At 40.6% G+C, this 21,454-nt stretch overlaps 1 protein-coding gene, 4 non-coding genes and 1 pseudogene across 6 annotated transcripts; 5 read left to right on the top strand and 1 right to left on the bottom strand.

The window, feature by feature from the left end:
- The first annotated feature begins 1,928 nt into the window (after positions 1-1,928).
- On the top strand, positions 1,929-4,502 carry LOC110503922 (annotated as a pseudogene).
- Positions 4,503-4,813: 311 nt separating this feature from the next.
- On the top strand, positions 4,814-4,885 carry trnae-cuc. Its single transcript has one exon. It is a non-coding gene; the product is annotated as a tRNA-Glu (tRNA).
- Positions 4,886-6,055: 1,170 nt separating this feature from the next.
- On the top strand, positions 6,056-6,137 carry trnas-aga. Its single transcript has one exon. It is a non-coding gene; the product is annotated as a tRNA-Ser (tRNA).
- A 1,128-nt stretch (positions 6,138-7,265) lies between these two features.
- trnas-aga lies at positions 7,266-7,347 on the top strand. Its single transcript has one exon. It is a non-coding gene; the product is annotated as a tRNA-Ser (tRNA).
- A 110-nt stretch (positions 7,348-7,457) lies between these two features.
- Positions 7,458-7,539, top strand: trnas-aga. The gene has a single exon. It is a non-coding gene; the product is annotated as a tRNA-Ser (tRNA).
- Positions 7,540-10,163: 2,624 nt separating this feature from the next.
- On the bottom strand, positions 10,164-21,008 carry LOC110513964 (scavenger receptor cysteine-rich type 1 protein M130). 2 transcript variants are annotated; one of them, XM_021593581.2, is made up of 13 exons: positions 20,705-21,008; positions 19,505-19,585; positions 17,758-18,057; positions 17,141-17,455; positions 15,996-16,055; positions 15,701-15,847; positions 15,063-15,176; positions 14,829-14,945; positions 14,540-14,686; positions 14,213-14,296; positions 13,919-14,053; positions 13,630-13,731; positions 10,164-10,907 (listed from the first exon to the last, which is right to left on the bottom strand). In XM_021593581.2, the coding sequence occupies exons 1-13, from the start codon at positions 20,793-20,795 to the stop codon at positions 10,765-10,767; spliced, it is 1,836 nt and encodes a 611-aa protein (XP_021449256.2). In that variant the 5' UTR covers positions 20,796-21,008; the 3' UTR covers positions 10,164-10,764. The 2 variants fall into 2 exon arrangements, with proteins under 2 accessions (XP_021449256.2, XP_021449258.2); XM_021593583.2 differs by having other exon boundaries at positions 15,701-15,844.
- Positions 21,009-21,454: the final 446 nt, after the last annotated feature.

The raw sequence follows: 21,454 nt of genomic DNA, 5'->3' as shown, positions 1-21,454 counted from the left end.
GAGACTTGTTTTTAGAGAGGTGGATTTTTAAAAGTAGAAGTTCAAATTGTTTGGGTACAGACCTGGATAGTAGGACAGAACTCTGCAGGCTATCTTTGCAGTAGATTGCAACACCGCCCCCTTTGGCAGTTCTATCTTGTCTGAAAATGTTGTAGTTTGGAATTAAAATGTCTGAATTTTTGGTGGTCTTCCTAAGCCAGGATTCAGACACAGCTAGAACATCCGGGTTGGCAGAGTGTGCTAAAGCAGTGAATAGAACAAACTTAGGGAGGAGGCTTCTAATGTTAACATGCATGAAACCAAGGCTATTACGGTTACAGAAGTCGTCAAAAGAGAGCGCCTGGGGAATAGGAGTGGAGCTAGGCACTGCAGGGCCTGGATTCACCTCTACATCGCCAGATGAACAGAGTAGGAGTAGAATAAGGGTGCGGCTAAAAGCAATAAGAATTGGTCGTTTAGAACGTCTGGAACAGAGAGTAAAAGGAGGTTTCTGGGGGCGATAAAATAGCATCAAGGTATAATGTACAGACAAAGGTAAGGTAGGATGTGAATACAGTGGAGGTAAACCTAGGTATTGAGTGATGAAGAGAGAGATATTGTCTCTAGAAACATCATTGAAACCAGGAGATGTCATTGCATGTGTGGGTGGTGGAACTAATAGGTTGGATAAGGTATAATGAGCAGGACTAGAGGCTCTACAGTGAAATAAGCCAATAAACACTAACCAGAACAGCAATGGACAAGGCATATTGACATGAAGGAGAGGCATGCTCAGTCGAGTGATCAAAAGGGTCCAGTGAGTGGAGAGGTTGGTTGGGGGTCACGGCGATTTAGACAGCTAAATCGGTAGCAAGCTAGCATAGGAGCAAGCTAGCATAAGATGGAGGTCTGTTATTAGCCAACTCTTGCGTTCCGTCAGTAGATTAGTGGGTTTCCGTGTGGTAGAGGGGATGAATCCAAATCACACAACAACAACAAAAATAAAAACAATAGATATAGTTATAGAGGCCCAACAAGAAAAATAAATAAATAAATAAAAATAAAATAAAAATTGTCCGATTGTCTATTCAGATAGCAGCCGATAAGATAGCCAACAGCTAGCAGGCCGCAGATGGGCGCCCAGGCAACGTTGCGCCGGAGGAGCCAGCCGGACAGTTCCCTCGAGTAGACAACGTCGGCAGTCTAGCCGTGAAGGCCCGGTGGGGCTCGGCGTAGGCAGCAAAACGGGTCCGGATAGGTGACTGCAGCCCAGGAGTGATTGATGGAACTCTTCAGCTGGCTAGCTCCGGAACAATTGATGTTAGCTCCGGAATCGACGAAAGCCGATAGTCACACGGATAGCAGCTAGCTAGCTGCGAGATCCAGGCATGGACGTCCAGAGCCAGCGGCTGAAATCCAGGGACATGGAGAGAAAAATTTGTCCGATATGTTCTGCTCCGAGCCGTGCTGCGCTGCACCGTACAAAACTGGCGATAGATTCTCGAGCCAAAGGACAGCCGATGACCACAAACCGTAGTCAGCTGAGTACCAACGATTAGCCAGTAAATGAGCTAACTATCTTCTGAACTAGCCCCTGAACCAGCTTCAGAGTAGCTTCTGGACCAGCTTCTGGCTAGCTCCCGGCTAGCTTCTGGCTAATTTCTGGCTAGCCTCTCGGAGGATCACAGATCTGAGGTAAATAATACTTTTTTATATAAATATAAATTGGTGAAGCGGATTGCAGGAGAGTGTTCTGAAGATGAGTTTTTGGAAAATTAAAAATGTATGTGAAAAAAAAAGTTGTAAATATATATATATATACGGGACACGACAGGACGAGGAATGGATGGAGAGATGGAGAGAGATGCTACGCTACTAGCCTCAGACATGAATATGCATATTCACCTCGAGACTCCCGATATAAAGTATTTTTTCTCAAAGTTGCCGGGATGTCACGTGTCCTACTTATATTAGTACACTTGTAACAACTTAACCATTAAGAAAGTATTTATATTCGATCAAATGCACTTTTCGTAGCAAACTAATAAGCCATTTTGTCTACCACTAGGTAGGTTGACATTTCCTTTTAGCGCTAACAAGTCTTTATGTCCTCCCTTCCACCTTTTTTTTAGACTGCTCTCTAACTGCAGTTACATTGCAAAATTACTGCAGTAAAAAAAACGGTGTTATTTTGGACGCAGTATTTGGAGCATACTGCAGTTATACTGATCTCTGACTGCAATCTTTTTCGTAAGGGCTGTCCAACAAGGTTCGTCTTGTCATTTGCCTTCTATTTTCCAGTTTGTGTGCACAGCAGGTATATGAAGGATGCTGAAGATACAAGGTCAAAATGCGGTGAGGATTCGGTTCTTTACCTGGGGTCAGGCACTGGTCAGTGAGGCGGTACAAGGTAAACTACTTTGTGTTACTCTTTTCCAGGGCATTAGTGTGGCCTGCTAATACTGACTAAAGCCCTGGATCAGAGACCTCAGGGCCGGCCTCTCATTAGGCAGGATTAGACGGATTGACGAAGGCAAACCATTTCTGAGCTAAACTGACCAAGACGCACCTCCAACAACACATAAAACCTCACATAATTATGAGACACCATATTAAAATAGAGACACCAAACCATATTTCACATTTTCAGGCTATCCTAACTTCCAATTCTTAAAAACTTGAATCAACTATAACTATATACATTGGCATAAATTAGCACTAAATCACTCACCAACAGTAACTCTTGAACCATTCAGCTAGAGACACCAAACCAACTTTCACAGGTTCTGGCTATCCTAACTTCAAATTCTTAGAAACGTTTAATAACTATATAAATTAGCATAAAACAACTCAGCAACAGTAACCATTGAACTGTTCAAGCTAGAGACACCAAACCAATCACTATATATATATTTTTTTTTTTACAGCTACCTACTTTTTCAAATATAACCAGTCATTACCATTACTACTGCAGTCAGTACCACTACAATAACTTTTTTCAAAACCATAAATACTTTAAGCAAGTTAGCAAGCACAACACATTTTCTTCTGGAAATGTACTTTTCTAGTATTGTAGGCCGCCTTTGTCTAGCCACTTAATCATATCAATCTTCGTCCACTCTTTCCTCCATCTAAAGACAGCAGAACTCATAACTTTTATGTTCCCAGACAATTTAACCTCAGGTTTGTCTCCTGCTGTCCTGGTGAGCAAAATGTGTCTTGAGTTAATTCCTTTTAGCAATTGAACCATAGAACTTGATTTAACTACTATTTGACTATCTGCCTTTTGCTGTTTTTCTGGAGATCTTTGGCTGCTCACACATATGTGGCTCATACTAGTGATTTACAATCTGGTATGTCCTCAGTCCTCATTGTAATCTTCATTATTGAAACTACAGCACTGGCCCCAGACCAGCTGTTAAGGGCATAAAGTAACCTCACACCCTCTTCTCCCAGCTGGGTGAGAAGCCCTATAATAAGGAGTCTGGTCTATTGATGAAGAGGCTATCACCTAACAGCACCACCCAATGGTACGCAGGTTTGGAGCGTGAAGTGGAACTTTTGGCTGATAATTATTTTGATATCTTCCTGCTCAATGTAACAGCTGTTGATAGTGGGAGGTACAAGTGTCTGTAGGAGAGCAGAACCAGGAGGGGCAGGTTCACCTCAGAGTGACTGGTGAGTTTGTTCTTATCTCATTGTGTGCTTGTTTTGGTATGTAAGCAAACTGTATACTGCATGTGGGTGTTTTAAATTTGACCCCCCAGAAAGTTCCTCTGTGCTGATATATACTCAGTGTATTCGTTTCCAGTGTATTATTACTTTTTCATTTGCAGGTTGCCTTGACAATAAGTCCACAGACCAATCAGAAGAAAGCAATACCATCCTAGTTCTTTCCATTGTGGGGCTTATGGCAGCATTGCTCACCATCAGCTATGTGAGTTGTCCACTGTCCTCTGATTCAATGGTGATAGTTTCAATGTATTTCACTTTCCATTTTTTTAATATATTTTTTACAAAAAAATGATTATCTTTATAGGTAACCGTTACAAATATGTTAATACAAAGGAGAAAGAAGAATCCACAAGAACAACTTCTAGATGCACCCTTTGAGAAGAAGGATTTAATGTTGATCTACACTCTGGGGCCAAACTGGTCGGGACAAGCTTCCATAAAACATGATGTCTGTGTGCGAGACCCTGTTCAGCTAGTTTGGGCTCATTGTATACTTGAATGAGGAAAGGCAGAGAAAGACTAGTGAACTTTTGAAGCTGAGCAAGGAGCCTAAATGTCATGTCTACTTTCTGTAGAGTTCACCTCTAGAGCAGAGGGAGGCAGACAACCCTCTGGCCGGTCCTGTAGAACCAATACGTGTAGGCTTTTCAAAGAAATAAAACAGAAACTGTAGCCTACACCCTTTCTGAGAAATTGAAAGTATCAGGGACATTATGACAAATTTACACAGAATGAAAGTTAAAGTGAGAGCTTAGTCTGTAAAATAAAAGAGAAACCACGGCTCCCCATCCATTATAGAATCATTAAGTTAGTAAGTGGTGGCTAAAGTAAGAGAGGTATGACATATGAGAGGTATGAAGTATGACAAAAAAAGAATAGGTTGTGTTTTGTAAGAATGCAGTGATAGCATTATTTTGTAATTAAGGTATAGCCAGACTGTAACGATGTGCGCTGAGAGTCGGGAAGCAAGTTCAGGGAGTGAGTGTTTTAATAAATAAACGCAACATAATAGAAAATAAGAAACACGTATGAGAATAGTGTAGAAACATGTAAGTATTGTTCTATTAAGTTGGAAGTGTCCATGTAACCTCGTAACTGATCCCTGGTGGTCTAGTGGTTAGGATTCGGCGCTCTCACCGCCGCGGCCCGGGTTCGATTCCCGGTCAGGGAACATACTATTTTCCTTTGCTCTGAACAGTTCTTTCTGTATTAACGGTTTGCACTAACATTCTCTTTATAAAGTACATTTTATTTTTTATTTATCCAATTGACTGAGAACACGTTCTCATTTGCAGCAACGACCTGGGGAATAGTTACAGGGGAGAGGAGGGGGATTAATGAGCCAATTGTAAACTGGGGATTATTAGGTGACCGTGGTGGTTTGAGGGCCAGATTGGGAATTTAGCCAGGACACGGGGGTTAATACCCCTACTCTTACAATAAGTGCCATGGGATCTTTAATGACCTCAGAGAGTCAGGACACCCGTTTAACATCCCATCCGAAAGACGAAACCCTACACAGGGGAGTGTCCCCGATCACTGCCCTGGGGTATTGGGATATTTTTTTAGACCAGAGTTCCCTTCCAGGAACTGACCAGGGCCAACCCTGCTTAGCTTCAGAAGCAAACCAGCAGTGGTATGCAGGGTGGTATTACATCAGTGTTCTCTTTATAAAGTACATTTTATATCAGTGTAGGCTGCTGAAGGGAGGACAGCTCATAATCATGGCTGGCAAGGAGCAAATAGAATGGCATCAAACTATGTGTTTGATGTATTTGATACCAATCCACTGATTCCGTTTCCAGACGTTACCACGAGCCTATCCTCCCAAATAAAGGTGCCGCCAACCTCCTGTGTTTTATGTTTAAGTAATAAGGCACGAGGAGGTGTGGTATATGGCCAATATACCATGGCTAAGGGCTGTTCTTAATCACTACGCAAAGTGGAGTGCATGGATACAGCACTTATGAAGAAACCAATTAATTAACTCACTACCCAAATTGAAACATAGTTAAATCAAATCAAATCAAATTTTATTTGTCACATACACATGGTTAGCAGATGTTAATGCGAGTGTAGCGAAATGCTTGTGCTTCTAGTTCCGACAATGCAGTAATAACCAACAAGTAACTCGTACAAGTGAAATTAGGAGGTAGTTATCTAGGCCTTCTGGTTAAGGTGACTAGAAATATTCCCGAGCAGGTCAAAATCCTGCGGACAACGGGTTGTTGTTGTGTGCTGCAGCCTGATGAATCATAATATAAGTCCAAATGTCAGATATCTCTTTTTATGGACAAAAGATGTTGGATATTAAAGATTTCTGCCAAAAGTAATATCAGATGTTGTCGTGGCCGAGTGGTTAAGGCGATGGACTAGAAATCCATTGGGATCTTCCCGCGCAGGTTCGAATCCTGCCGACAACGTGATATTTTTCTCCTCTGGTTGGTAATGCCCAGGCGTTTACATTGTATCATAGATAGCCAGTTATTGTATCACAACACATAAATCGCTAGCTACACGGTATCAATCTTTACCTACTTGAAATGAGATTACGCCTGTCAATCAAGCACTCCTGTTCATGACAGCAGCAGTACCTGAAGCTATGGCGGACGAATTGCTGGATGAGGTTGAAACAAAGTTCTGTCGCAATGTTTCATTGACGCCACAACTTCAAGGGAATGTTTAACACAAACTGGGGGAGAAAAAAACTGGTGCATAGTAAAATGCAAGTGTTAACAGGCTAACCTTAACTAGTACGGGGGAATGGACTAACGTTAGCAAACCAAGTTGTTGACCATGACTGACACAGTGGAAGTTTATGCAACGTAACTAACGGCGGTAGCTATGTAACGTTAGCTAATTAGTTGCAAACGCCAGCCTTCCTAAAATGCATTGTTATTTCATCAAGCATGTTAGCTAAATCACCTAGTTAGTTATGTAACGTTAGCTTGCTAAAACTGTTCCTCGCTTCACACCGTCAGCACCACTGACGATACACGCAGAAAAACGGACAGCGAAGATATAGATAGATGCCCGTCTTGAGGACATACTTGAGGATGACTTCGATTCCCTTGAGCTAAACTTGAGTAAATAACCTTAGCTACATCGCCTTGCAATGTTGAATGCTGTTGGCTAAAACATAACAGCATATACTGTCCAGTAGTAGATAAGCAACCCATAGTCTCTACTTAGCTGGATATCACACGGATGTATTAGCTAGCTATAATTAGATAAATACAAGGCTATGTTTGATTGTTTTTAGCCTGTTTCCAATGGGAAGGTTGCTATCATATTTGACCTTCTGACTCCAATGCATTAGCCAACGTTACATTGCAAAAGGGCTGCCCTCTAGGTAGTCTCATATTTGCTTAATTTTACACATTTGCAGACAGGACAGCTTCCTAAAACGGCAAAGACGAAGTCATTGCCACAGGCAACAAGAAAGTAAGTTTGCCAATAACTCAAATTTAAAGAACCTCACATATTCATGCGAGCATAGTTGGTTGGTAGTAGACGTACATGTAGGTAGGTAGTAGACGTACATGTAGGCAGTTGTCGTGGCCGAGTGGTTAAGGCGATAGACTAGAAATCTATTGGGATCTTCCCGCGCAGGTTCGAATCCTGCCGACAACGGTTTGTTTTGTGTTGCAGCCTGTTGAATCATAATATCTGGCTGTATCGTATAGCATAGTTGGTTGGTAGTAGACGTACATGTAGGTAGGTAGTAGACGTACATGTAGGCAGTTGTCGTGGCCGAGTGGTTAAGGCGATAGACTAGAAATCTATTGGGATCTTCCCGCGCAGGTTCGAATCCTGCCGACAACGTTTTGTGTTGCAGCCTGTTGAATCATAATATCAGATGTCAGTTATCTTAGGCAGACCAAAATGGTAATTCACAGGAAGCCATAAAGTATAGTAATGAGCCTTTGGTAAAGCATGTATTTGATCAACGCTCTCTTTCGATCCCAATTAGTTCTTATGTGAAATATTTTACAGTCTTATGTCCAACAATACAATTATAGAATATATATATTTTGTATTTTTCTCAGAAAACGTGGGGGGCCAAATAAAATCACTCGCAGGCCACCAGTTGGGGAAACCTGTTGTAATGTTAAGTGTGTGTAAGCATGGATCACATTTTAATATGACTCATTGTTTAACCTGTGCTGACAGGTCGTGTGACCAGCTGAAATGTATCTCCTGTGACTTTCGGGTGTCCATGTTTGACGATCATGAATGGGACCCCTCTTGTGATTGCCTATTCTTCAAGTGAGCCTCCTCTCATTGGGCCGGATGTGTCTTTATGGGTTAACAAACTCTTTGCGGAATTTCAATATTGTTATCTTGAAACAAGTTTGAAGTTGTGACAGAAAACCACAAATCCCAAATTTATCAGATTTCAACAGAAGAGGGCAGTGTAGTAGTCGTAAAAAAATAAAACATTTTATTTTGGGACTTCGTGAAAATAAACTGGAATAATCTTCATTTGATTCTTAATGTAAAATACCTTTTAAGTGAAGATTATGACTTTCAACTTGATTGATATCCACCCTTTCAGAGAAACGGCTAACTTTTTGTCAAAGTGAGAATGACTACACAGTGGTTTAATTTCAAACTTTTAACCGTGCTCTGAGATCAGTGCATGGCAGATAGGAATTTCATAGGACAACTGGTACTAGTGGATGGAGACAGGCAGTCAAACAACACAACAATGCCACCTTGGGTGCCTATCTGGTTCAATATTGTGTTGTTTCCCTGACAGAGAGCTTGCCCATGATAACAAAGACTGACACTTAAGCTTAGTTAATGCAGTGAAGTGGAAGATGTTATAACAGTAGCGCTGTAAGTATGCAGGCGTGGGTATTTGGCGCTCTTAACACCAAGACAGGAATTAAATTATTCCAGGCTACACTAATTTGATACTATTGGTGAGAGCCGACTTGAAATGCAAACTAAGACAATAGACAGAAGGGCTGTGCTCGAATGGGAGAAAAACATTTTAAAATAGAAAAAGAGCATGTGCAGTGGCTGATGTTCCAAGCTTGTGGGTTTTGCTGTTGGTGTTCTGGTGGACACTTGGTGGTTTCAGGCTTTGTGCTGGAGTATAGAGGTTTTACTAAGTTGCTGAGAGACTAGGGCTCCTCTACAAGACATGGGGATTCATTTATCATTCAAATGTGCTTGTTAAATGCAACATAACGTATTGTGCAAATGATGCTGAAATGAAGCTTTAGGATGGACATGCTTACCATCCTTACCATACTTCCATGTCCATTGTGTCTTGTCTAATTTGTCTTTCCACCCAAATGTATTATTTCAGCTATAAATTGCAGGTTAACTCTGGAATATTTGTGATGTTTCCAATCATTCAACAATCTTTCAAGGGTCCTTGGAGGCTGGTTTTGTTCCATGCACATGACCAATTTGGGTCAAGTACTTTGTGAATTTAGTACTACTTATCCTATCTATAACTCTACATACCAGTATTATACTGTGAGATAAATTAATCTATTAATCTAGCTCATTGCTTAGCTAACCAGCCTTGTCTCTTTGTATCTCTGCAGGAGCAACATGTGAGACTGTCAGAAGCTGCGGGCCAAGCTGAGGAGAAGAAAGGGGGCGCGGGCATACGCCTGCCAGTGTAGCTGGCACTCTGCTCGAGACCTCACCGACCTGAGAGAACAGCACCAGCTCAAGTGGGTCTGTGGGAAGCATGACGTGTGACAGCCTTCTTTCTATCACACACACACACACGCACACACACACACACACACACACACACACACACACACACACACACACACACACACACACACACACACACACACACACACACACACATCACTTTGCAGTTACTTGAAAACCAATGTCCTCTTGTTATAGACATCCCAACACATATTTTTCTGCCTTGAGAATGATATAGGTCTTTCTCTGCATTACATTTAGTGTGTTCTGGGTTTAAATGAACAAGGTAGGTCTTCTGCTATCTTTAGAGATGTGATTTTAGCTAGCTCAGTTTTAAGAGCAGGTATATGTCAGACCATATTTGTGTGAAAACGGTACTTAGGAAAGATGAGGCTAAATATATATATATATATATATATATATATATATAATGTGTGTGTGTAGTATTTCAGTATGTTACATGCTTTTCTGTAGCCTTTCCTTCTCTGTCTTAGTTTCTATCTCCCTTGTCCTTTTGTTTATTTCCTCTTCTGTCCCTTTGAGTCAAATGCGTTCTCTGTTCAGGGATTTCTAATCTTACCATTCATGTATTGTGTATAGTATGAAGGTGAGGTTAGTGTGAAGTTAAATGATGCAAGCTTTTCCTGTTGCATCTGTGCTAGACATTTAGACATAAAACATTAAACATAAAAGCATCACTTCACTCTGACCGCCAAGTAGTTGATACTTTATAAATTAATCATAATCAAATTAAGTAGTCTGTGGATAGTTTATTAAATATGTACTAATTTATTCATCATCAGGGAACCATAAAAAAAGCTTAACTCCCAAAGACATTCATGGGATTTGTTGTGATAACCCAGTCAGAAGTAGGTATTTTGGAGAGTAAAAAATGTGCTCATATTATGTACAAAACATCTGCATATGCGTGTATAGACTAGGCTATTCACATTTAGTCATAGTTGAATATATGTTGTATGCACTTATTTATTTTTTTAGCTTTTTCTCCTTGATAATATTAACACAATTGAATTTCAAGTTTAAAAAGTTTGATGTGCATTGACTTTGCTTTGTGTGGCTCAGATCACTGTATTAAATCAATATCAGTGACAGTGCAGTTTGTTGACAATGCTGGTCATTCTGTGCAGTGGAGAAGCGAATGGGGTTAAGACCGTTGGGCCAGTAACAGAAAGGTCGCTGGTTCGAATCCCCAAGCTAACGAGGTGAAAAAATATATGTCTGTATCTTTGAGCAAGGCAATTACACTTAATTTCCCCTGTATGTCTTTCTGGATAATAGCATCTGCTAAAATGTAAATGACTCTGTTTTTATAGTTCTCACTTCACTGCTATGTTTGATGAAATGCTAGTAATTTGTTATGTCATCGTAGTCACTGTCAGAAAGAGACTGGTCCGGGTCTTCTTTCACAGTAGCATCACCAATCCCCTCTTCATCTTGGACTCCTATGTTCTCATAAAGCTCAGAGGAGGATGAGCTGCTTGAATCATCTGTATAAAAGACTTACATTACCATCTACATACATCCACAATAGGCTACATGTTTTCAGCAATTGCATCTACAATGCCTTCAGAAAGTATTTATACCCCATGACTTTTTCCATATTTTGTTGTTACACAGCCTGAATTTAAAATATATTAAATTGAGATTTTGTGTCACTGGCCTAAACACAATACCCCATAATGTCAAAGTGGAATTATGTTTGTAGACATTTTAAGAAATTCATAAAAAATGAAGTGTTATGTATGAGACAAATCCAACACATCACTGAGTACCACTCTTCATATTTTCAAGTATGATGGTGGTTGCATCATGTTAAGGGTATGCTTGTCATCAGCAAGGAGTAGAGTTTTTTTGGGGGATAAAAAAAACGGAATGGAGATAAGCACATGCAAAATACTAGCGGAAACCTAATTAAGTCTGTTTTTCAATAGACACGGAGACAAATTCACCTTTCAGCAGGACAATAAACTAAAACACAAGGCCAAATATACACTGGCATAGTTACAGTTTTGACTTAAATCGGCTTGAAAATCTATGGACGGACTTGGAAATAGCTGTTTAGCAATGATAAACAACCAACTTGATAGAGCATGAAGCATGTAAAAAAGTATAATGTGCAACTATTGTAGAATCCAGGTGTGCAAAGATTTGAGAGATTTACCCAGAAAGACTCAGATCGGTAATCACTGCCAAATGTGATTCTAACATGTATTAACACAGGGGCGTGAAAATTTAAATAAGTAAAAATATATTTTTCATTTTCTAAAAAAGTGCAAACATTTCTGAAAACATGTTTTCACTTTGTCATTATGGGGTATTGTGTGTTTTTATTTATGTTATCCATTTTGAATTCAGGCTGTAACCAAGTGGAATAAGTCGAGGGGTATGAATACTTTATGAAGGCAATGTACATTAGACAGTACATGACTCTAGAATCTACTGCACAGTTGTGATCCATGTAGGGGAATACGTGTACCTGGTGCCGCCATTGAACACGACTTAATGTCAAGGACCAGGCTTAATCTTTGTCAAGGGAACCTACCCTTAATGATAATGCATCAATGTTTGAACATTTTAAATCACCTCTTTGTATTAACGGCATGGCCACAGGAAATAGGGGTGATGAGGGTGATGCAGCACCCCCTACTAATTCGAAATGAAATAATACATAAACAATTCTAATGAACAAAAAAAGTACAATTAGAGAACAAATCCTTAATTACTCCTGTATGAGCGGAGAAAAATACTAATCTTCAGTCGCTTAGTAGCCTGTTCTACTCCCGACCAAAAGCCTGTGACTTGTCAATGTGATTTTGTTTCACCTGAATCTCCATCTATATTTGGTTAATTCTCTGGCTGGGCAAATAAGTAGAGGTGGTGACTCATCTATTTGTTTGCTCATCTATCACTGATTAGAAACATTTAGTATGCAATAATGTACCCTAAATTGTTATGCTAGGTCGCGTATAGGCAACTCCAAAAGCCAGCAGTGGTTGTGAAATATGAACAGGAGACTCATGCTTTTTAAAGTATAGATTGCTATTATTTTCTATGGGTATCAGGATGAAGACACTCTCAATGTAAGACCCTACGCCTGCTCCCTATCAAAGCAGAGGGAGGGTAGAAAAGAGAAAAAGCATGGGCTTGCCTTGGGCTCTGTTTCAAAATCACTTTTATTTAAATGACAGCAGTTCCACACGTTGCCGTGACGCAAATTGTGTGGGAAAAATATTCTGGATTTTATTCTGTTATATTTCATTATATTCTCAGCCTACTATGAAATGTGTGTTGACTGTGAACAGTGTAGCCTAAGTGTGTCTTGTCTGTTTAATGAACAAAATAACTTGGTTTTATATGCATGGCACAGCCATGTAGCCTATTGGCTGCACAGACCAGTAACATAATTAAACTCAAAATATGGCATTATTTTGTATTATTTTTTAAATAAATTGTATCGGTCCTATAATGTTTCTTAGGACCTGCCAAAAAAACAAATGAATAGTAGATTTCTTTGTGATGGTGTATATTTATTCAAATAAATCCACCCACATCTACTCCCACTCCTAATCATGCCGGCTTGTGCACAGTAGATATAAAATGCTTATCCCGGCAAGAATGTGGTAAAAATGAATTGGGTTCTAAAAAACATTGGCAGATAAAACCATTTTACAGGCAACATGCAGTAAAGTCTGTCTATAAAGGGTATTAGTGTCCATAGATTAATGGCAGATTAGTGAAAAAACAGAGCCGGCCAATTTCCTCCATCTGAATGAGGACAGTTTCTCTCTTCCGCTCTCCGTTGGATTCAAGCATGCGCCTGCCAGAAATACTACCCTTTCCATTATTCACTGTGATAGTAAATCTGGCAAAAACTAAAGGAATGAAGTACAATTGAAATCGTCACAGATGTTTATGCCCCATACCCAATGGCTCCATCTGTCAGACTACCTTGGTTCTTTGAATTGAGTTTTGACACAACTTGAAATCACATTGGCTTATAAACTTAGAGAAACCTTTTGAATATGATTTGTTCTGTTTCTTTCAGGGATTACACCGGTGGTCGTCAAATTAATGTCAGGTTTTGAAACACAATATGACACCAGCAAGGAGACTGAGAATTAGTCTCTGCAGGGAACATTACACGGTTCAATGGAAATTCTGTCCACCTCTGAAACACACATGCAGAGACTCATCAGAAATATCAGGTACCTTGATTTTGATTGCTCAGTAGGTGGCAGCTACTGTTCACAGGCTGTTGCTGATCCTGGTGTGTACTGGTTGATTGCACAGGGGAATGTGTATAGGTGTTCTCTGAGGAGAAAATGAGAAAATGTGCTCCCAGTGAAGTAATTACGAATCTACATATTTTCTCACCAAAACTTTCAAGACAAAAGGGTAGTGCAAAAAGCCTTTGCTGTTGTGTCTACTCCATCCAGTGTTTAGACACAGCCAGATAAATGAGGTGTTTGTTGTTGTCATGATATTGATTTGAACGGACCTGACTGTAGATGCTGTTCCACTGCCATCCCCACGTTGTAGTAGGATTCCCCTGATGTTGTACTACTACTCGATCCCAAGGATGGCTCTCTTCCACAGATCAAGTCTGTGAGGGCAGTTTCTCTCAAATCTGGACCTGGGTGGTTAGCATTCCACACAGTTACTCTGTTAACGTTGACTCATGAGAATGGATTTCATAGGTGCACTGACTGACTCCACAAAAGCATTTTTGGACTACAATTATTTTATTTTGTTTATTTTTTGCAGCATTTGCCGTTGAGCATTTTAGACTGACCTGAGTCCAGCAGCTCCTTCTCCAGTGTCTCAATGTTCTCATAGCTTTCCCCAGAAGACGTGCTGGATGACACCAGCGAATGACCTGGACATACAAATGGTTGTTAGTGCTAGTATGTTACAATAGGGCTCTAATTCAACTTTTCTGTCACCATGGCAATTTTTAGAAAATTATAACTTTTCTGATTCCTTGTTCTGCAAACGGTTATAGTAAAGTCCCAGATTTTAAGAGGACATTATGTCCTTTTAAGACGAAGAAGAAATCTGTTCTACATGGACACTACGATCATGGTAAAAATCTGGTTCACCCAACCTGACAGTAACTTACGGCTTTGGGTGGCAGTGTTATTTCTCTCAATGCCATTGATTGTCTCAGTAACAATATTATATTTCTCAGGAGCGTCAGAGGTCTCTGCTGTCTGCGTGGTTTCCCATGGCTCTCTGCTTGTGCTTACTCCATTGTCAAGGACCCTGACTAATGAAAACATAAAATACCATTTGGTTAGCACTGTGAGTGAGTCCTTGGACCACTTTCTCCCTTAATAGCCATGTGTCACTTCCCATATTTTTTCTTTTAGAATTGCACTATTTATCCAAAACTATGAAGATGAACTGACCAAGTGCAGTAGCCATGGCAACAGAGGGTTGGTCATTGAAGTCATAGTTTTCATAGTCAGAGTCACACGAGGCGTCGGTGTCATTCTGAGAGGGCTGTTTGGAAAGGTACTGTAGAGCTGCATGAAAGGCCACAGAGAAAATGACAAATGGGACACTTGAAGTAATAAGACATTCCCTAAAATTGCAAGTAACTAATGGGCACAGAGAGGACAAGTGCACCAGTAGGAACTCACTGTAATCAGCTGTGTCCATGGTGACTGTGAGGAGGTTGACACTCTCCCCTCGGTCGGTGTGTTGAGACTGGATGGACAGCAGGCGGCCATCTTGTCTTTGGTGAACCAGAAGTGCTAGTAATGAAGGGAAAGTTTTGCCTTTGGAACTTATCTTTACCGAAGCTAGGATAATAGATTTGTTGGCCTTTGTTGTCTTTGATGTTGGACAAGAAAATAAGGACAACACATCTCAAAACCAATTAAATATTTGAATTAGACCGCTGTCACATATTCAAACATCATCCTTGTGAAATAATAAATGCTGCTTTTAAAAACAAAAGTTGGTGTGAAAACAACACTGGTGGTGGGACTCTCTTAATGAGCAATCAACCAACCCAGGGGTATGCATACTGTTCCAGTTTGGTGATTTCCTTTGTGTACTGTATTGAATCACATTGCATTGTGTTGTTGTATTATCATAATTGGCAAACCATCGAGAAGAATATGTAATACCCTTCAGACAAAGCAGTTTCTCAGTGTTAATTACTACTCATTGATGATAGCATGTTTGTTGTTGTTGGTGTGAACAAATGGGGAGAGTGACAGTTGAGTCTGAGGCAAGAAAAGAGAAAGAAAAATAGAGAAACACGATGACTCACCAGCTCTCCTCCTGTAAGACAGGAAGAGTGAGGCATTGGAGAGGAGTGTGAGGAGGAGGGCTATAGACAATGCGATGCAGCCCCAGACAGCAGCTGCGGGAGGAGAGGACCGGCTCTCTGCACTGGTGACTAGTAGAACTGAGCCTGCTGGAAACAAGAACAAATTATAGTGCAGCGTACAGACTAGATAACAAATTCTTCTTGACATGTTCTAATGAGCATGAGCAGAGCAGACACTCTTGGTGTATTATTACACAGATGGAGGGTCATGTGTGTCAGCATCTATTGAAGGTACCTGTGGTTGAAGTCTGGGTGTTCTGTTCTGCCGTCTCGTTGCCTGGTTGAGATGGAATTCCTGTCAGGGAAATGGAAAAGTCCTAGAGGTGTTAGAGAACTAGAATGTATAACAGATGCATGGCTCACTTCTCCTGAGTGCTCAAGGCACTCTTGTTTGAAAGACGGAGAACATTTTTGCTTATAAAACATTTGCTAAAAAATTGAGTTGTGTTTGTCCATCTGTGTATCTAATGATCTATTGAACCAATATCTGACTCTTATTCAAAAGTTAAACATTTCAGTCAGTCATTTGGCATTACTGCCAGGAATGTTTGCGTTTTTCTCTTTTAAAAAATGTACTTTGAAATGTGTAGGACTCACATATTGATGGATGTAGCCTTTTGAGTAGGCCAACATAATTAACTATCACTTGAGGTGTTCGAAATGGATCGGAAACATGGTCAACAAGCCATGGCCTTGACAGAACTGGAGTCTCAGACACTAAAACTCACACTATACATTTAGCAAAAATGTTTCATTTAGATGCAAGATTCAAAACCCGTGGAAGTGCCGAACAACTGTTGTCATGTTGAGGTCAAGGCAGTTTGGATGTTTTCTCACCAAGGAACTCTTGAACTTGGCTCCCAGGTTGAACATCTTCCATTGAGGGTCTTCCTCAGACAGAGCTGGTGCGACGTGGTATTGAGGTGGTATGTCTACTTTCTGAGGGACATGTATTACTTAGGCCTGTGTGTTTCCTTTTTTATTTTTTTCGTTAATGAAAATAATAATAATTCATATGCAAAGCAGCTGTCTCTTTTCTGCTTACGACCTCTCACATCACCTGATCTCTGCGTTACTGTAGGAGGATTTGAAGCTTGTTCGTCAGTATCAGTGCTGAGTGTGACTGAGACTCTGAGTGCTATCCATTCAGACACGCTGATAAGGTCACGAGTCAAATCATTCTTGATTCGCTGAAAATCGGCGCTAAGATGACGGGGACTTGGTTCGCCACCAAGACACCAGATGTTCAGTCATGGTAATGTGTTTTACATGTTATTACTGCACTACCCATATTCAGACCAATCCAAAGGTAATATAAAAACACTGACATGATTCTGAAAACAGTAACTGACAGTGATAATATTATAGCTGCAGGCTTACCTGAACAAACCACTGCAGCGTCCTCTTTGTGTCCACAGTCGTTGACTGTCCCCATGGAGGGACACTCCCATAGGTTCCTCTCGCTCCCCCCACAGTTCACCTCATCTAAGAGAACCTGACCAACACCCGCTTCAAAGGACCCGTCCTCCCCACTCACATTTAGGGCAGAGCCACAGCCCAATTGGGCACAGACCACGCCCCCATCTCTCAGGTCCCAACTATCGTCACACACCGTTCCCCATTTTTCCTCTCTCCACAACTCCACCCGTCCCTCACAGTGGTGTGAGCCTCCAGCCAATCGCACGGCCTGGTGCCCTGAGGAATGGACAGATCAACCAATCAGTTCATAGATCATCAGATTACCTCGATAGAAGCTGGGCCTCGCTCAGAATCATTAAAAAGCAGCTTGAAAATGGAAGCGTGCTGAAGGGAGGAACTTGTTGCAAAGCGTCCACAAAACACTTGAGACAGCCCATACGATGGCTCTCCATAGCATGCAATTTGCAGGCGTTACTGCAACAATGTGTTTTGGGTTGCTTATTAACAGCGGTAGCTATTAATCTTGCTCAAGATAAATTGTGCCGATCCACTCATAAGCTTTGCAATGAGGGTCTTACCACAGGTTATCTCAGTCAGGTTAGAGCAGTCTGTGTATGAGAGCTCTGTACAGTTCTCCACCAGTAGCTCTCTGTAGACACACTGGCTCAGACACGTTGAGCTGGAGTAGTTTAAAGTAGCTGTGCCATTCTGTCGGAGCTCATACACTGCCCCGCAGCTCAGGTTGGTACATATGTCCTCCACCACTTTGGCCCACTCTGCAGACCCAAGGTCAAAGGTCACCGGCCTCCACAGCCCTCGATGGAGCACCTCGACAACCCCAGAGCAGTGATGAGATAGCCTGGGGGGGTGAGATATGGCTGGAGGGATGGGGAGATGCAGAATCAATATGAGAGTGAAATACAGATGGCTGTTTATATTTCCCCATGTAGTGTAGTCACATGTACAGTACAGGTTATACAGCATAGTACACACACATACCCACACACATTGAATGCCCTAGCTGTTTGTTGGCCTATCGGTTGCTGTGCTCTTTGCAGACATTCAGCAGAGCAGCCACATCCTGTGAGTCATGTCCTGTGGAAATGTCACTGGGTGGTGAATTCGGAGGGGGACACTGAAGTCGACCAACCTGACTCTAGAAACACCACGGGACCAAATACTCAGTGGTTTCAAACCATGTGACACTGGAGCCTTTGGTTCTGCATATCACACTTCAGTCTTCACTTTTTTCCCGGTTTAAATGTGGAATTGCACTTCATTTAGGTTCAACAAATAAATAATGAAAACCAGGTTAGTGTAGTATGATTATAACTGAATAACTGATTGATAGCATTTTCCTTAAAAATCTGACTCCACCGGACCATTTGATATCCTCTATGACACAAATGACAATTGATCATTCTTTTCTTCTTTTTGTTTTCTGTTTGTGTGTTAGAGAGAGCATGTTTGTGTGTTAGAGAGAGCATGTTTGTGTGTTAGAGAGAGCATGTTTGTGTGTTAGAGAGAGCATGTTTGTGTGTTAGAGAGAGCATGTTTGTGTGTTAGAGAGAGCATGTTTGTGTGTTAGAGAGAGCATGTTTGTGTGTTAGAGAGAGCATGTTTGTGTGTTAGAGAGAGCATGTGTGTGTGTTAGAGAGAGCATGTTTGTGTGTTAGAGAGAGCATATTTGTGTGTTAGAGAGAGCATGTTTGTGTGTTAGAGAGAGCATGTTTGTGTGTTAGAGAGAGCATATTTGTGTGTTAGAGAGAGCATGTTTGTGTGTTAGAGAGAGCATATTTGTGTGTTAGAGAGAGCATGTTTGTGTGTTAGAGAGAGCATGTTTGTGTGTTAGAGAGAGCATGTTTGTATGGGATGTTCCTCCCACTTTGCCCTAAAGGAGCCTTACACATCATCATCATAACCCTCAGAACAATGAAAATATCGTCTCACTATGGCTTATTTGATGGTGACCTGTATCCTTATAGTAAAACAAATGCCTTTGCCTCATATAATTTCGATCTCAGTATAACGACTTGTGAGCAATCAAGTTCTCTGCAGGATCGTTGCTTGAGGTTGTCTCCTCCCTCTAAGAAGCACACAGACACCTTATCCATTCATCCTTCTATTTTAGCACCTAGCAATTTGACTGGATGGGCACGAGGGATTGGAATTTGGGGTTTAGGAAGGAATGGGGGGTGGTATTCAGAGAGTAAGATCGATGTAGATTGCAGTGGCCTCCGGAACCAAATGAAGCTTGATTGGAGGCTCGGGTTCTGAGGATCTTTTTAGCATAATACCAACCATTTAAATAAAACTGGAACTCACTTAGATTGGATGTCTGCTGCTCATCAGTCTCTCTCGACCCAGAGAAGTTCCCCGGAACAGAGTAGTCTTTATTTAGAAAGCCTGAAATGACAAACAACAAAGTAAACTAAGATAAATGACAAATGATTGTAGTTATGCGTATTGTAGTTATGAGAGTATTCATGCAGCTGTCCAATCAGTTATTTCAGCTTGCCACGTGTTGTCAATGCTTTATGAAGCCCAGGACAGGCAGCGGTAAATTACCAACAGGTTATTGAATCTGGCTCTAATCAGAATAATCTTTTCCATTTTGTAAACTGTCTGTTGGTGGTACTTCAAGGTGGCTACACAATAGTCCCATTAGAAGGATATAATATGGAGTCTGTAAATCACTATATTTACGTTAGATTTCATAACAGCTATTATCAACTGCCTCAATTGGTTAATTTAGTTGTTAGATGTATATGCCATGAATAACATCTGTGGCTCAATGTTGAATTAAAACTGATTTCACACTAGCAATGTTTGAGGAGTCAATGCAGATAATGAATCATCTGTGAAGCAAAATAGTTTGTTCATGCTTTAACCCATGTCACAGCTCTCCTCCTCGGAAAGCAAATCATTTTGAACTGTCACTTTGTTTATGTATCTCTGTGGCAAATTAGTGATTCATACAAAACGTTTACGTTTCAGCCAATCCTTGTTTACTATGGTTGGTTGATTTGAATTCCCTGTACTTTTATGTTGCGTCAAGCGGTCTTTGAATTTTAGCTAGCTAGTGTTCGATGAATCGTATTGGCTGTTGCAGTAAACTCCTTACATTGGCAAGTAAAGTAATCCTCTGTAAGATTATCCAGCATTTAGCCGACACCTAGTTGGCATCACTCCGGTCAGCCTCTTTTTGTATAAATATTTTATTACTTGTTTGAACACACCAACACATGGCTGTCAAAAAGTAGAATAAAACCAAACAAACAAATTCATTTTAAAATATGGTGATGTTGAAGCATAATAGGAAAGCAAATGTGACTCCACTGCCAACTATTTTGATGTGCATATCTTTAGTATTATCCAACAACTCATACAAACAATTGTAAAATACATTTGATGCTGTGTTTGATGTACATAGAGTACAACCGTCATACTTTCCTTCAAAAGAGCCAATGAAGATAATATAATTGAATACAATCAAAGTAGAAATATTAGATGAAACTATGTTACCTTGAGAGAGAACCAGAACTGACAGAAGTATTGTTGTCCTGAACAGTTCCATCTCACAGAAAACAGTTAGGCCGGGGTCCTTTGAGCACATACTCCTCAACCGGAAACAACTTTGTTCTTTTCATATTAATAACAATCAAACAAATAATGCACGTTACTGATCTTATCATGAATAAAGCAGTGTTCTATATGTCAGAACTTGTGTACTCACTATATTTCTGTTTGCACTGCTGCAACTTGTGGTTTTCCACAAGCATCGTCTCTGACACAAAATCAAATAGGCTTCTGTCTGTAGAGCACACTACTTTCTCAGACACATAGACTGGCTGTGAGATACACCCACTGCCGTACACACAACTACAAGATGTTTAATTGTTGGCTAACACCCTCGACAACTAATTTTAACCTCCCAACGACACTCAAAAAAGGTTGAATAAACAAACTAACTCAAATTCACATGCAATTTAAAAGAGGTTTACCCAAATTACAATTATCTCCTTATATTGATAAAGAGGAGCATGTAAAATGAATCGAAGCCAAATAACCCTGTTTTAGGATTCATGCGAACACAACAATACATCTACCTGAAAAGCCTTATATGCCAGAACATTTTTGAGAAAAGCTGTAGCCACTGGCAATACTAAAACGATATTATTACAGTCTAAATTAAACATTGATCGAAGCTAATACATTTTCATCAGTGTTTTACATGGGCTGGAGAACAATTTTAGCACTGTTTGTGTGATTGTG

The sequence above is a fragment of the Oncorhynchus mykiss genome, chromosome 3 (assembly GCF_013265735.2).
Source record: "Oncorhynchus mykiss isolate Arlee chromosome 3, USDA_OmykA_1.1, whole genome shotgun sequence".
NCBI lineage: Eukaryota > Metazoa > Chordata > Actinopteri > Salmoniformes > Salmonidae > Oncorhynchus > Oncorhynchus mykiss.
The sequence above is the reverse complement of the archived record's forward strand: the minus strand, read 5'-3'. Positions and strand labels throughout refer to the sequence as shown.